Genomic DNA, 14,270 nt, shown 5'->3' on the forward strand with positions numbered 1-14,270 from the left:
AGAATGGCGGGAACCCAGGAGGCAGAGCTTACAGTGAGCCGAGATCGCGCCACTGCACTCCAGCCTGAGCGACAGAGTGAGACTCCGTCTCAAAAAAATAAAAAATAAAAAATAGAAATAAAAATAAAAATATATCCCAAACTTACTTATCTGACCATTAAAGCCTTCTAAATCCATTTAAATAAAGATCACATATTTACTATCTATAACGTTCTTAATTGTAATCAGGCACAAATGCATTACAAGTGAAACCACTGAAGTATTCGGCCCTCACTTCTTCAGTGCTATCCAAGATGCTTCAGGCCAGCCTAACAGCTAAATGTCACAGTTCCACGCCAAATACATCAAGGACTTTCCTGGCCCCAATGTGCCTTTTTCAGAATGAGCAATATTTCAGCATCATCAGAATTAACCATCCACTAAATTCAATTTAATAAGGCTGCATCTTCCTCAGTGTTTCACCTTCATGCACAATTTATTATAATTTCATATGAAAAGCTACATGCTCAGAGTATATATTCGCTATCATAGTCTTCAAAAGAAAGTCCTTCTCTGGAGCAGTTTTAGACTCTGGATAGCAATTGTAGTTGGGTGTCTTCTCGGAGCATCTGACAGAGTTCACACTGAGGAAGAGATTAAAAACAAAATGTCAGGGTTTACCGGTTGTGAGAAATCTCCAAATTCTCCTTCAGGCCTTCGGCAATGAGATGAGAAGCCTCAAATAAAGACTCCCAGGACCTTTCTGAATGCAGTCACTGTCCCTGGTTCTCCAGAGCTCCCCACACAAACTGACGGAGGCAGGGAAGACAGCCACTTCCCTGTGTAATTTCAAGGTTGGACTGGAAATGCACCTAGCCTGCATGTATATCTTTTCTTCACTTTTTTTTTATAACTTTCTTCTGGTTTACAAGAAAAATATGATACTACAGTTGTATCTGCTTTTTCACATAAAAAGTGAACAAGAAAGAAGTAAACTGTAAGTGGAAACTCTCAGATAAAACCTAATATAGGTATTAGATATAGTAACAAGGATGTTAGGCTGCTCCTCTACATCATTTTCTTGGCCTGTGATTAAAATGGTGCATCTCAGGTTATTTTAAATTCAGGAGAAAAGCTAGCCTGAGACTTCATAGGCTGGTCTTAGTTAGATGGAGATGGTACAGATACAAAACTCCCACGTTTAAAAAACACAAGAGCCTTAGGGATGGAGGCAGGGAACTGAAGCATCTCCATGCTGGTCTAATTCATTAGGTCCCTCACTTGTCACAAACTAAATATGCTGGCTGTGTGCTCATCTTATAAAAAGGCTTATGTGTTTCACTGGAAAAGCAGAAATCAACTACAGGAGTGTTACTTTTCAACAGTAAGTGTGCAAACAGGTATGTACAGTGGGCCAAGGCAGTGCCCCATCCAGCCAGGTTCCCATAAGTGTTGCTGTGATGTTACGGTACCCTCCCTAGTCTCACACATTGAACAATAACTCGAATACATCACAAGATCACTTGTCAATCCTCCTTGGTTAAATGGGTCTTTATTTTTAGAGAACAATGGGGATTATAGGAAACTGGAGGCCTTCCATCACAAAACTATAAATAGTTGTTGTTAAATGCAGCCCTGTGTTTCTGGTTTTCAATTTTAAAATGAAGTGGATATTTGAGAGGGGTTATTCATTTGTCGGACAGTTTATGATGCCCCAGTGATGTCATCTTATCTAGGTGATTAAGGACTTATTTAGTTTTCCAATCAGACAAATCGCTAGCTCTCAACAGGAATTTTAATCAGAAGGATTGCTAGCTGTGCTGAGATTGTCCCCAGTGAACAGAATATGACTGACCTTTCCTCCACAGGAAATTTAAATTTGTATCATTTGGCTGGTTAGGAGTTCTGCCATTTCCCTGTGGATCAAGATTAGAGATGAACTTTCAGGTTCAGTCATACATTAAAAACACAAACACATAAGCTGTGAAAAGCCAGAAGCAGAATGATGTCTTTCCCCTGATGCAAAGGTCACTGCTGTTTTCTCTCATTCATTCCAGCTGACCATAGGTTCCTATGCTTACTGCCCCCGTTTACCAAGCTGAAATTGGAAAACAGTCACGCTTTTGGGTCCTCAGCATGGTCACTGCATTAATATTATCTACTATATTTAACTTCTCTCTCTCATTTGTATGTCAAAGGAAAAATGATTTCCCTTGTGACAGAATAGACCTTCAATGACTTTTTTTTTAATGTATAAATGAGGTTATATTTATCAGAATAGTTCTGGTTTAATCTAGAAAGTTCCTGGCTTGTCTCACGAATAAAAAGGAAAAAAAGTCCTCAGTAAATATTTCTTAGAGAAACATGATGTTCAAAATATAAGCAATTTCAGGGCAGAAACTCATACAACTCTTATATCAGGTATTAATTAAGTAGATTAGGGAATCACACAGAAAACAGATCCCTTACCCCAATACAGTCAATTAAAAAAAAAACTTAGAAAACAACAGGAGAGTTAGTTACCATGATCTCTAATATTAAATTCACAATTGCTTTTATATTTCCAAAACTGGATTTATAAATTGATGTAATCATGAAACACAGCATCTATTTAATGACCCACACCACGTCCATTCAATGACTTGGGACTGAGAGGGGAGAAGATGGAAGGTCTTAGCCTAGAATCATACCAAAACGTGAAGCAGATTTAATAACTAAAAGACTCAAAATTGAAGCTTTATTATACCTTATTTAAAAGGTAATGCCTGAAACCAAGGTAAGGCTACATTTTCACCTCAATACTTAATCGCTAACTTACTTTTCAATTTAATTTATTTAGCTGAACTACATCTGATTCCAAAAGGATATGCACTTAATTATCAATACATATCAAGAAACATTAAAAAATACTGTAAAAGTCTAACTGGTTGTAACTAACCTATATGTTTAGACCTGGAAGCAATTTAGAAATGCTTTTTAACATTTATGTATATAAATTATGTAATTTTATTAATTTCACAATCTGAGTAAAGGATGCTTTGTAGTTTAGCCATGGAAGGACAGGGTGTTTTTGTTTGTTGTCAAAGAAATTTAAATTAGTGGGCTAAAGGTTGTTCTACCTTGATAGGTAGGTTTGATTATGCATTATTTTTATAAATTGCCTTCACCATTAAAATGAAGTACAAATATGAAAGAGAGAAAACTTACTTCAAAATTCAGCTAGAAGCAAATGCACAATGAATAGACCCTCTTCTTGGAAACTCAATTTAGATTTGACATCAGCCACATCACTTCTATTGCACAATATTAAATATAAAAGATACCCTGAAATAACTTGTTCTTTAAAGGAGGAAAGAAATGCCCCAAATTGTTTATAAACTGAGTTTTCATGGTCAATGATGTGCCATGGCATTCTTTTAATGATAAAAAAATGAAAATTCAATTAAAATGAATGATGCAAATATCCTTTATTACTTGTCAAAGGTAAATGGATGTCTGTTCCTTTATCCTAAGTAAGCTGGAAAAACAAAAAAGTATTCCACCAGACACTGTGCTAAGCAGTTACATGTAAACCTAGCCCACATTCTCAATGATCAAAAAAAACAAAAACAAAAACAAACAAACCAACAAAAAACAACTGGGTCTCAAAGACAGTAGCTCAAGGTGATACAGCTAAAAATGTCAGCACCAGGGTTTAAGCCCAGAATTCAAACCCAGGTTTGGTCTGATTTCAAGGCACATGTTCTTTCAGTTGCATATTCTGCTTGGTTTCAGATTGTCCTGGCTCCTTCTAGTCATGGAGTTTTCAATGTGATAACCAACCTTTGCAGTGCTGAATAGCAGAAATGCATGCAGAACAAAGATAATTGCTTCCCTAAATTCATATTGCTCTTTCTTGGGTGGTTTTCTTTCACAGCCCTACTCCGGGAATTCTGGGAAGGACTCTCTGGTTTCTCTAGGAGTAATTACAGGACGTGCCCAAGCTAAAAGCGCATGCAAAGAGATTTTAAAGTCATTCAGCATAATTGTTCTAATCAACAAAATCCAACTACAACACAATCAAACTTTCGAAAAGAAAAGATTGTGTGGGAGATAAACAAATTAAAGCATAAGGTCAGGCTTTTATAAGGTGCTCCAGATCCTATCACCTTGCTCTAATTTCTTGCATATTTCAGCAGTCACTTTTTTGTGTGACTTCACAGAAATAACAAGACATTTAAAAAATCCTGAGATGGTTACAAAAGCACTTTTAACACACACTGTGCATCCACGTTGAGCCCACAGTGCTGAGAACATTGAGATAAACTTGGAAGTCTGCAATTGAAAAGCTATTTTTAAATCTAAACCAGGTGATAATTTTCTTTAAAAAAAAAAAAAAAAAAAGAAGGAGGTGAGTGTTACTGAACCAACTCATATTTTTTTCTCAGTTTCCATATTGTTTGCATTGTTCCTTTCACTTCTGACACTACCAGTTTCATAAGGGTTTGAACAAATCTAGAACAATTATCTCCAAACTCTCTCACATAGGTTAATTGTGCGGAGATCTTTTGTCCACATACTTTAAAAATATTAAGTGAAATTATTTATTTGTAAAGATTCTCTATCTCTTTTTAGAGCAATAATTTCAGTTTCTTCCTTGAATCATACATTAATAATAGTACATAACTAGTATCAAATTGTCAAACTGATGATAAAGCTATCGTGAAAACTCAATTCCATAATACCTTTGGTTATATTTACACAAAATAAAAAGCAGGCAATACTTAACTCAAGGAAAACAGATACGCTTCTGACCATTTACTCTCATCTTTAACAGCCATCTACTACCTAATATGGTTTAGTGCCCAAAGCGTTCTATGCATACCATAGGTTCTTAAGATATTATTTGAATAAAACTAAGTACTTTTAATATAGGAAATGGTCAAAGGAAAAATATATATACTCTATAATAGTAATTGCTTTCAAAACAAAGCACTGATAGAATCAGTATGAGATGCATGGCACCTATTATCAGCAGGCCTTAAGAGGGGAAAAACAAGACTTCCCAGGTATGCTAATACAAAGACTGTGAATGGGCAGGTATTTATTATACAGCCCACATAAAGAAACTTGTTAGTACAAGTTTTTGATGGAGCCACCAACTGTATCCAAGGTTGTTATAAACTGTGATTGCATAGCCAAATTGTATGAATGGAATGCTGCTTTGAAAAGCCTTTAGGTACAAAATGTTTTGTGAAAACTTCTGTAATTCCAAAAAGATCCAATCACACGCTCACAAAGCCCTCCTCTGCCCCAATTTTCCAATGCCACCACCGTTTTTATTAAAACTAACAGCTACAGAGGTGTAGTGAATGCAGATTTAACAGACAGGCTATTTGGCTTTTTTTAATTTGCAACCAAATAAATATTGATTGTGTGTGTGTGTGTGTGTGTGTGTGTGTGTGTGTGTGTGTGTGTGTGATTTCTCCATCTTTTAGATACATCATGACACCTTAAAGGGAAGAATTAATCTCATTTTGAGGCTTTGCCACAAAATGAAGAATTCTACAGTTGTGCATAAAAAAGACAAATTTGTTTTTACTTCAGAAGCAATGAAAAAGTAAGCGGCACCAGTCACAAGAGATTTTTGGAAAAAAATATCAAAAGATAGTTAATATATTTCTTTATGAAAAACAGCGACAAGCTGAATTCCCAGCAGTCTTTGTCTAAGTCGGTTTACACAGTGCCTAGACAACAAATAGGGGCATTGTTGACAACTCAAGAAAACTTCAGCAGAAATAATTGAAAATATCCCCCCTGGGTTCTCTATTTACCCCAGGCAAAAACAAAAAAATACACACTAGAAACCAGATCAGGCATTGAGATGACAGCAAAACAAGTCTAATGGGGAGATGTAAACACATAGCTTATGATACGTAGACTAAAAAGGAAATATTATCTTCTTTATAAGGAGAGTAAAGAAATAATGAAAATGGATCCCTTTTCATATTATGTAAAAGTAATGTGTAATTGTGCCTTGTAGCAAGTTGGCTGTAGTTAACTATAGCAAAGTTAACTACAGCAAATAATTATTTCTGGGGTACTACCTAGTTTGATGAGAGACAGCTGGTACTAAAGATGAGGAGCACAATGTATGGGTTACCGGAAAATAGCTCCCTGGACCACATCTAACCCAGTGCCTTAAATGCTGTGATCCAGCAGGCTGGGACAAGAGGGTTGGGTCAACTTTGTCTCTTAGAAGTTGTGGCAGCCATCAGGGAACAGACAGGAGGAGTAAAAAAAAAGGCGAGGGAGAAGGGAAGGAGGAAGCCACTTTCTAGACATACTTTCTTTTGTCATTCATGTTATTTATGCTTTGGTTGCCAAACTTTCTGACAACAAAGTGTATCAGAACACAGTCTTTGGTTTTACTGCCCCCTTCCCCTGGTATAGTATGCATAGTATAGTGTAGCACAGTATAGCATAGTATAGGATAGGATAGGATAGTATAGTATAGTATAGTATAGTATAGTATAGTATAGTATAGTATAGTATAGTATAGTATAGTATAGTACAGTAATGTATAGAAACTATATGAACCTTTTACCTGTCAGTGCAAGAGAATCAACCTCTGGAGACATATTATGTATGGGTGTCATGGGCCAAAGAATAAGATTAGGAATTCTGCTAATCCTCTAAAAACAGGGTGCTTGAATAATCAAAGAAATATGGATAAGTAGAAAGCTCTGCCGAGTAAAGAGGTATCACATTCTAAAAAGACATGACTAAAAACCATTGCCAAGGACACGACCTCACTCCAGGCACAAATAATGGATTCTGCAGATGGGATATTCAGTAAATGTATCACTGCATGGTTCAAGAAGTCCCCAACCAGAAATATAATGAGTGCCCAAGAAAAGGTTCACAGATGCAAACCTCAGACACCTATTGAGACGGGTGGATTCTGTTCTAGTATCTTTTATTTCCCAACATACCAAGTCCTCAGATTTGGAACCAGAAAGCGAATCCAAGCAATTAAAGAACCACTGCACAGGATAGAAAATTACTAGCAAAGATATGTAGAATAAGAATCAAAATAAAACTGTCCATAAATATCTAAAAATGGTCACTTTAAAAATCTTGCTAAATCTCAAACCTATGTTCAAACATTAAATAAGATAAAATTCCAAGAAGGTAAATTGGACTCAACGAGAAGGACTTTCATGTTATAATGGATTATTGCCAAGGTAGGAGATCTCTTGAGCCTAGGAGTCTGAGGTTACAGTGAGCTATGATCGCACCATTGCACTCTAGCCTGGGTGACACAGCAAGACCCTGTCTCTAATTTAAACATAAAATATAACTTAAAATGAATTGTCATAAGTGTTATGTTTACGTTATAAATGGCCATTTAGGCCAGTGGTTGTGAAGCCTTTATGAGATTTTTTTTTGTTTAAAACATTGAGTTAATATCTCCAATATATGTTATTTATGTTTTTTATGTATTTACTACTATACTAGCAAACTACATAATGTATACATCAAATAAAAATTTTAAAAGGATAAAATAATTTTATAAGGACATCTAATATTTTCTTCCCACACCCAATTGGATCATCTCTACGCCACCTGGAATGTCAACACACACTCAGAAAACACAATTTTAGTTCATTAATTAGGTATGAGGGACAACATATATTCACACATCATACACGTATACACATTTCATTTTATCTTTAAAATGCTTAAATTTAAATGTAGTGCTTTTATTTTACTACCTAGAATTTTTAAAAGCAGTTATGAGAATAAAAACATGGCAAATTAAGGGTTTCAGATTCTGTTTTTATTACTACAAATGGTTGCTCTTTATTCAGCAACTATTATGTCACAGATATTTTATATTACATATATTATACCTAATTCTCATAAGAACTGGGAAGTAGAAATTATTTTTCCCATTTTATGAACAAAGAAAATTAAGGCTCATGTTGATCAGCTGTATCTTGCAAAAAAAAAAAAAAAGTGGTGGAGCGAGAGTGGATGAGACTTTATCTTTAACAGCACAAAATCTAAGCTAGGCACAGTGACATGTGCCAGTAGTCCCAGTTATCTGGGAGGCTGAGGTGGGAGGATCTCTTGAGCCCAGGAGTTCAAGGCCAGCCGAGGCAACACAGCGAGATTCTATCTCTAAATAAATAAATAAAACCACAATCAAAATGGTCACAACTATCAGACATTTTATATGAAGGTTCTAGCATTTTAATATTTATAAGTACCTTTATTTACAGCTGGCCCCTTAAAGAGAGAAAAATTGAGCTGCTGGATTCTAAAAATTACTTTTAGATTAAAAAAATAAAAACAGCCCCCAGGTATTTCCACTTGCTGCTTTCTTTCCTCTACCCCCACAGCAAAATTATCTTTTTACGTCTTCAAAAGAGGCCTGTAGAGAATTCTGGAGGTAATGACAGTGGTTAGACACACTCAGCCCGGGGTAAGAGAAACCTTAGAGCCTCAAGAGCACTGTTTTGCAGAACAACATCCTCTAATCTTAAAAGGGAACTTGTGGAGTTTGGGAGCTTGCAGAGCAGGGCATTCTACTCCACACTGGGAAAGAACAAAGGCAGTGGAGAAAAAGAAAACTGGATTCCCTCCCCTCTTCTCACCAGGCTAATTTTGCAATGGCGCACCTCTGACTTTCTCTCAGGGCCTACAGTTTCCAGCTATGTCCCCAGATAGGGCCCAAAACTGGCTACCTGGTCCAAAAGCTTGTCTTCCAAAGACAGAAAAAACTATTATCTGTGCAAATTCTGGACCACCAGAGACCAACGAAAGATGAGAGGCTATTTGAGGCTGGGAAGTCACTTGAAGGTGAAAAGGTTGTTGGATTAAGAGAAATGCTGACTGCAAAATTTTATTTGGCAGTTCAAATACCATGATTGGAAATTTCACCACTGCTAAGTTCTTCAGATAACAAGGGTCAAGCTGTATTTCCTGTTTTGGAGATTTTTAGAAATATAAGTGACAGACAGACTTCTGTCCAGGTTGTTTGGATAGTAGGCAAAGTAGAATGGAGTTGTGTATTCCGATATAGGCATTCTTTTCTGCCTGGTAGGCCCCCACCCCTCCGACCCACCTTGCAAACTCCTCTTCATTTTCCAGCCTCAAGCATAGTTCCCTGGTGAAGCCTTACCCACACATGAGGTGAAATTAGCAACTTTCTCCTCTCCTCAAAAGTCGTAAAGTTGTTAAGTCTATGTTTATTGAGAAACACTTATTTAAAAATGTAACTATTTACTCTTGACTATGGGTTTTGGATCTTACTCCCGCAATATTCCCACGACTTATGCCTGAGGCTGGCACATAAAAATATATCACAATAAATATTTGGTGGATGAGTAAATAAAAGTTGAATCCATGGATTTTAAGGAGCATCAGTCCCCACAGATAAACTGCTGTAGTTTAGTCTTCGTGGTTCTTGAAAACGAGGACTTGTTTGTATACATTTTTATATAAAATCCATCATAGCCCTCTGAACATTCCACTTATAACTTTCTAATATCACTTCATCTAGTTGTCAATAAACAAAACTTATCTCGTTACTAATTGGGTTGTATATCTAGCATAACACAAATGAGGCATCTCATATCTTTTCTATTCATAAATTAGGAACCATTATAATCTGTAGCATTTCCTATGGTCTCTGCAGAAAGTCATGCTTTCAATGTTTATTCTCTGGTATCTATCCTGCTCAAAAGTTTCCTCTAAAAAAATCAAGGAAAGGCCAGGCGTGGTGGCTCATGCCTGTAATCCCAACACTTTAGGAGGCCGAGGCGGGCGCATCACAGGGTCACAAGATCGAGACCATCCTGGCTAACACGGTGAAACTGCGTCTCTACTAAAAATACAAAAAAATTAGCCAGGCATAGTGGCGGGCGCCTGTAGTTCCAGCTACTCAGGAGGCTGAGACAGGAGAATGGCGTGAACCCGGGAGGCGGAGCTTGCGGTGAGCCGAGATCGCGCCACTGTACTCCAGCCAGGGCGACAGAGCAAGAATCTGTCTCAAAAAAAAAAAAAAAAAAAAAAAAAATTAAGGAAAGATTTAAAGAAAATTGAAGAAAAAAATACAATCTCCATCTCTTTCACTTTGAGAGCCTGTCCCAGAAAACATTTAAGAAATGTACTTCTAGGGAGTGGGGGGAAGGTGACCAGGCAATGTTATACCAAATGCAATATAATAGGTCATTTTCTCCTAATAAAAAAAGTCAATTCATACTGTTTAATGAATATCTTTTTGAACCAACTAGATTACCTTATATTGCCTACCCCTAAACAGTATTTCAATCCTATAAATATCCTGATCCCTTAAAAATGTTTCCACGTAACTGCATTAAAATCTTAGATGAGCATGACACTAAAAATATACGCAAAAACTAAGAAAAGAAAAAAAAAGCCCAAATCGTATTTTTAAAAATGCCCAATTGAAAATAAAATGCATAAATCCACCAGCTAATTCAGGGTTCTATTTGATCATTTCAAAAGATAATCTATATTAAGAAACTTTTTGAGCAAAATACTTTCCACATAATTTTCTTATACAAATTATATCAAAAATATACATTTTTAAATGTGCTTCTGACCCTAATTAAGTAAATCTCTCTCTGTCACTCTCACCCCACCTTGCCCCAGAAAACAAGGGAAGGGTAATGCAAAGGGAAAAAATATCACTAAAGTATCCATTTATTTATTCATTCTCTCACAGCTCTTGCTGTTAGGTAACATGGGCACAGTAAGATGGCCCCGGTTCCCGGTTCTCCACACCACGAGCCCGCCAAGAGAAGGCCAATCAGGGAAGAACACCTCCTGCCTTTTACTCAAACCCCACCCCTAAGCCAATCACCGATGCCCACGTAGCCCCACTGAGTATAAAAACCCAGCACCTGAGCAGCTCGCCCCTTCTTCCTTCCTTCTCCTCCTCCGTGTGGCGTCACCTTGGTGCCTCAAGTAAAATCTCTTGACCGCGACCAGCGTGTCTTTGGTTTGAGCCCAGTCGGGTCCGACTCGAGTCCGTCCGACTCTTTCACTCGCCTTCCCTGCCTGCTAGCTCCAAGGCTTCAGTTCTTTAACACTGCTTCTCCACCTTAACTTTCTCTTCTAGTTCTCTTCAGTTCATCTCAGCAGCCTACTGAGGAGACGGGGAGTTAACACCTGAACATCACTAGCATTCCCTGATGCTCCTCAGATTCAATTATTTTGTTAAGATGCTGATTTTCCAGTATTTGTCATCTCCCCAGGCTTTTCAAGAAATATATCTGGCCGGGCGCGGTGGCTCACGCTTGTAATCCCAGCACTTTGGGAGGCCGAGGCGGGCGGATCACGAGGTCAGGAGATCAAGACCACAGTGAAACCCCGTCTCTACTAAAAATACAAAAAAATTAGCCGGGCGTGGTGGCGGGCGCCTGTAGTCCCAGCTACTCGGAGAGGCTGAGGCAGGAGAATGGCGGGAACCCGGGAGGCAGAGCTTGCAGTGAGCCGAGATTGCGCCACTGCACTCCAGCCTGGGTGACAGAGCGAGACTCCGTCTCAAAAAAAAAAAAAAAAAAAAAAAAAGAAATATATCTTTACATTTCAACTTTTATACAGATCAGCAATGTAAGTTAACACATCCAATCAGCCAGCCAGGCAGACAGAAAAGTAAACAAGATTGTTCTTTCTTAAGAATTCAGCTCCATGGGATTTAAGCTCCCCTCTCTTAAATTGTTACTTAGTCTACAAAATATGTGCTTGGGGTGCCTCTTATGCTATCTTTCCGCTTTCCCAATAATAAGCACGTTCTTGAAGGTAAAAACTGTCTTAAGCCCTTCTGTTCCCAAAGTCCTGGCATGTGCTCAGTAGATGCCTTATGGGTCACAGTGTGGGACCACTCTCATCCGTTCTCTGGTTAGAGGACAGGATCCAGTATGGTCTACAGATTGGTCTACTCCAAAAGTTTCAGACTATTTTTTAAATTTACCTTGTAACCCATTGCAAGGGGTGTGGGGATGTGATAGGCAAAACTCTTATGTAATGCTGATCAGTTCAGTAGCAGCTGCCTAAATTGCTAAGAAAGATAATGCATCCACATGTGGACTCTAGGGGGACTGTGCTCTGATAGATCAGTGATGTCTGCCACATGCATAAGCGAGGAGCACAGTGGTCGGCATGCTCAGTATTTGCCATCCCAGCTCCAACCCCTTAGCCAAAACCTGACTTTCTTTAAGTTCAAAAACTTCTTACTGTGTAAGTTCCTTTCCCTAACTGAGGCTTTAGGCCAGGGACAAAAGATGATTCAAAGTCTTCCAAATATATATTTAATGTGTAATCCTTTTAACATAAAAGTTTGGTGAAGAATAGTTTTCCTGGCCAATCAGGCTAAAGGTCACTATCATGAACCCAGCGTTCCCTCCTCTTTCCACCGGATCACCATTAGAATCCTCTCTTGAGAACATTCAGAAGGAACTTTGAAAGTGCAGGTGGCTTTTTCACAAAAGCAAAAGCATCAAAGCTCTTCTCTCCAGAAGCAACTCCAGCCAGGATCACTTAAGGATTCCACCAACTACAGCTACTCTCTTCCAATCTAATAGATGCTGAGTTCCCTTTTCTCCTTCTGTGCTTTCCCATACATCTGTACATCAAGCACAACCCCACGGTCAGGGGTGACAACATTCAGACTTGGTTTCAGGCTTTCTCTCTGAAACCATTTAATAAAACGTTGCACAGCCAGGCACGGTGGCTCATGCCTGTAATCTCAGCACTTTAGGAGGCTGAGGCAGGCGGATCACCTGAGGTAAGGAGTTTCAGACCAGCCTGGCCAACATGGCAAAACCCCGTCTCTACTAAAAATACAAAAATTAGCCAGGTGTGGTAGTGGGCGCCTGTAATCCCAGCTACTTGGGAGGCTGAGGGAGGAGAATCACTTGAACCCAGGAGGTGAAGGCTGCAGTGAGCCAAGATCGTGCCACTGCACTCCAGCCTGGGCGACAGAGCAAGACTCTGTCTCAAAAAAAAAAAAAAGGAAGAAGAAGAAGAAAAGAAGAAGAAGAAGAAAGAAGAAGAAAAGAAGAAGAAGAAGAAGAAGAAGAAGAAGAAGAAGAAGAAGAAGAAGAAGAAGAAGAAGAAGAAGAAGAAGAAGAAGAAGAAGAAGAAGAAGAAATCTTGCACACAGTCATTTCACAATGGCAAGAATACAAATTCAACATCTCTCCAGGCTAGAGTAAAGAAAGAAGTGTCCTTGGGGGCTCAGCAAACTCAAAATAACCAATCAAGCTCATTCTTCTTTTCATTTGTTTCCAGTCTTCTCAGACAGAAAAATCCTTAACTTTTTTCCAATGTAAAATATCAAAGAAGTCCATTTCATAATTCTTATCTAAAGATGTATATTACAAAGTGAAGTGCATCAAGTGCTGACAGCCTCTACTTCTAGCTTCATAATCACATTTATTATATTTCCAAGGCAATCTTCCTCATCAATTTCCATTTCTCTAATCAAATTACATTGTTTAAAAAGGCAATCTTACTTTATACTTGCTGTCCTCTCTGCATTACAGTAATGTACATCCTTGCTCTCTTTCAACCCCAACTCTTCTAGAGCATTTATGCCATTTATAAACTGTGACAGTCTCTCCTCCTCTGTTCTCTGAATGAGAACCACTTAGACCAGGGTCACTTAAAAGTTCCTTTAAAAAAGTGCAATGATTATAATAGAATAAAAGCCTTTCTGAGACAAATATATGCTAGAACAAAAAACTAAGAAAAAATAGGTTGCTTAAGATTCGAAGAAATATTTTCCTTAGTGAAACACTTATTTGCCTCTAAAACTTAACTCAGAATCCTCAGAAAGCTTCCCAAACCTCAAATATTGAAATCACTTAAATAAAGTATCCCAGGGAAGGAAAAAGACACAGTGATCACAGACGGGCATTATAGGGCATAAGAAGCAATGGACAGGACATGATGGCTCTGGAACAGTAGCCCAGCTGGGCTGGAGTCCAGAAGATCTGGGGGTTCTGAACTGGTTTTTACATGTTAAATCCATCCCCATAGAGCCGCTTCTTCCATGACTACTGACTATGGGAGCCCTGCATCCAGAGGTGTAAAATGCAACCAAATGGAAGTCAGAAGAGCAAAAGCAGCTCACCTCAGATTGAGGCAAGGAATGAAATTTTATTGCAACTTTATGCATCATCTGAGCTTCAAACAAATGGTACTTTTGCAAAAGAAGAAAAAAATTAAAGTTATAGAGTGCTGCAATGTTTAGGGGCAAGAACAGTAAGATA

The 14,270-nt window shown here is 38.2% G+C and overlaps 1 protein-coding gene across 1 annotated transcript in view; it reads right to left on the minus strand.

Moving 5' to 3' along the window:
* Nucleotides 1-7,988: 7,988 nt before the first annotated feature.
* Nucleotides 7,989-14,270, minus strand: part of MACIR (macrophage immunometabolism regulator) — a 31,623-nt gene continuing 25,341 nt past the window's right edge. The window contains exon 4 of the mRNA XM_058440677.1: nucleotides 7,989-8,145. Within this exon, the coding sequence (XP_058296660.1) occupies nucleotides 8,033-8,145 (113 nt within the window). The 3' untranslated portion in view covers nucleotides 7,989-8,032. The remainder of the gene's footprint in view (nucleotides 8,146-14,270) is intronic.

Source organism: Hylobates moloch, unplaced genomic scaffold (assembly GCF_009828535.3).
Source record: "Hylobates moloch isolate HMO894 unplaced genomic scaffold, HMol_V3 SCAFFOLD_6, whole genome shotgun sequence".
NCBI classification, from domain to species: Eukaryota; Metazoa; Chordata; class Mammalia; order Primates; family Hylobatidae; genus Hylobates; species Hylobates moloch.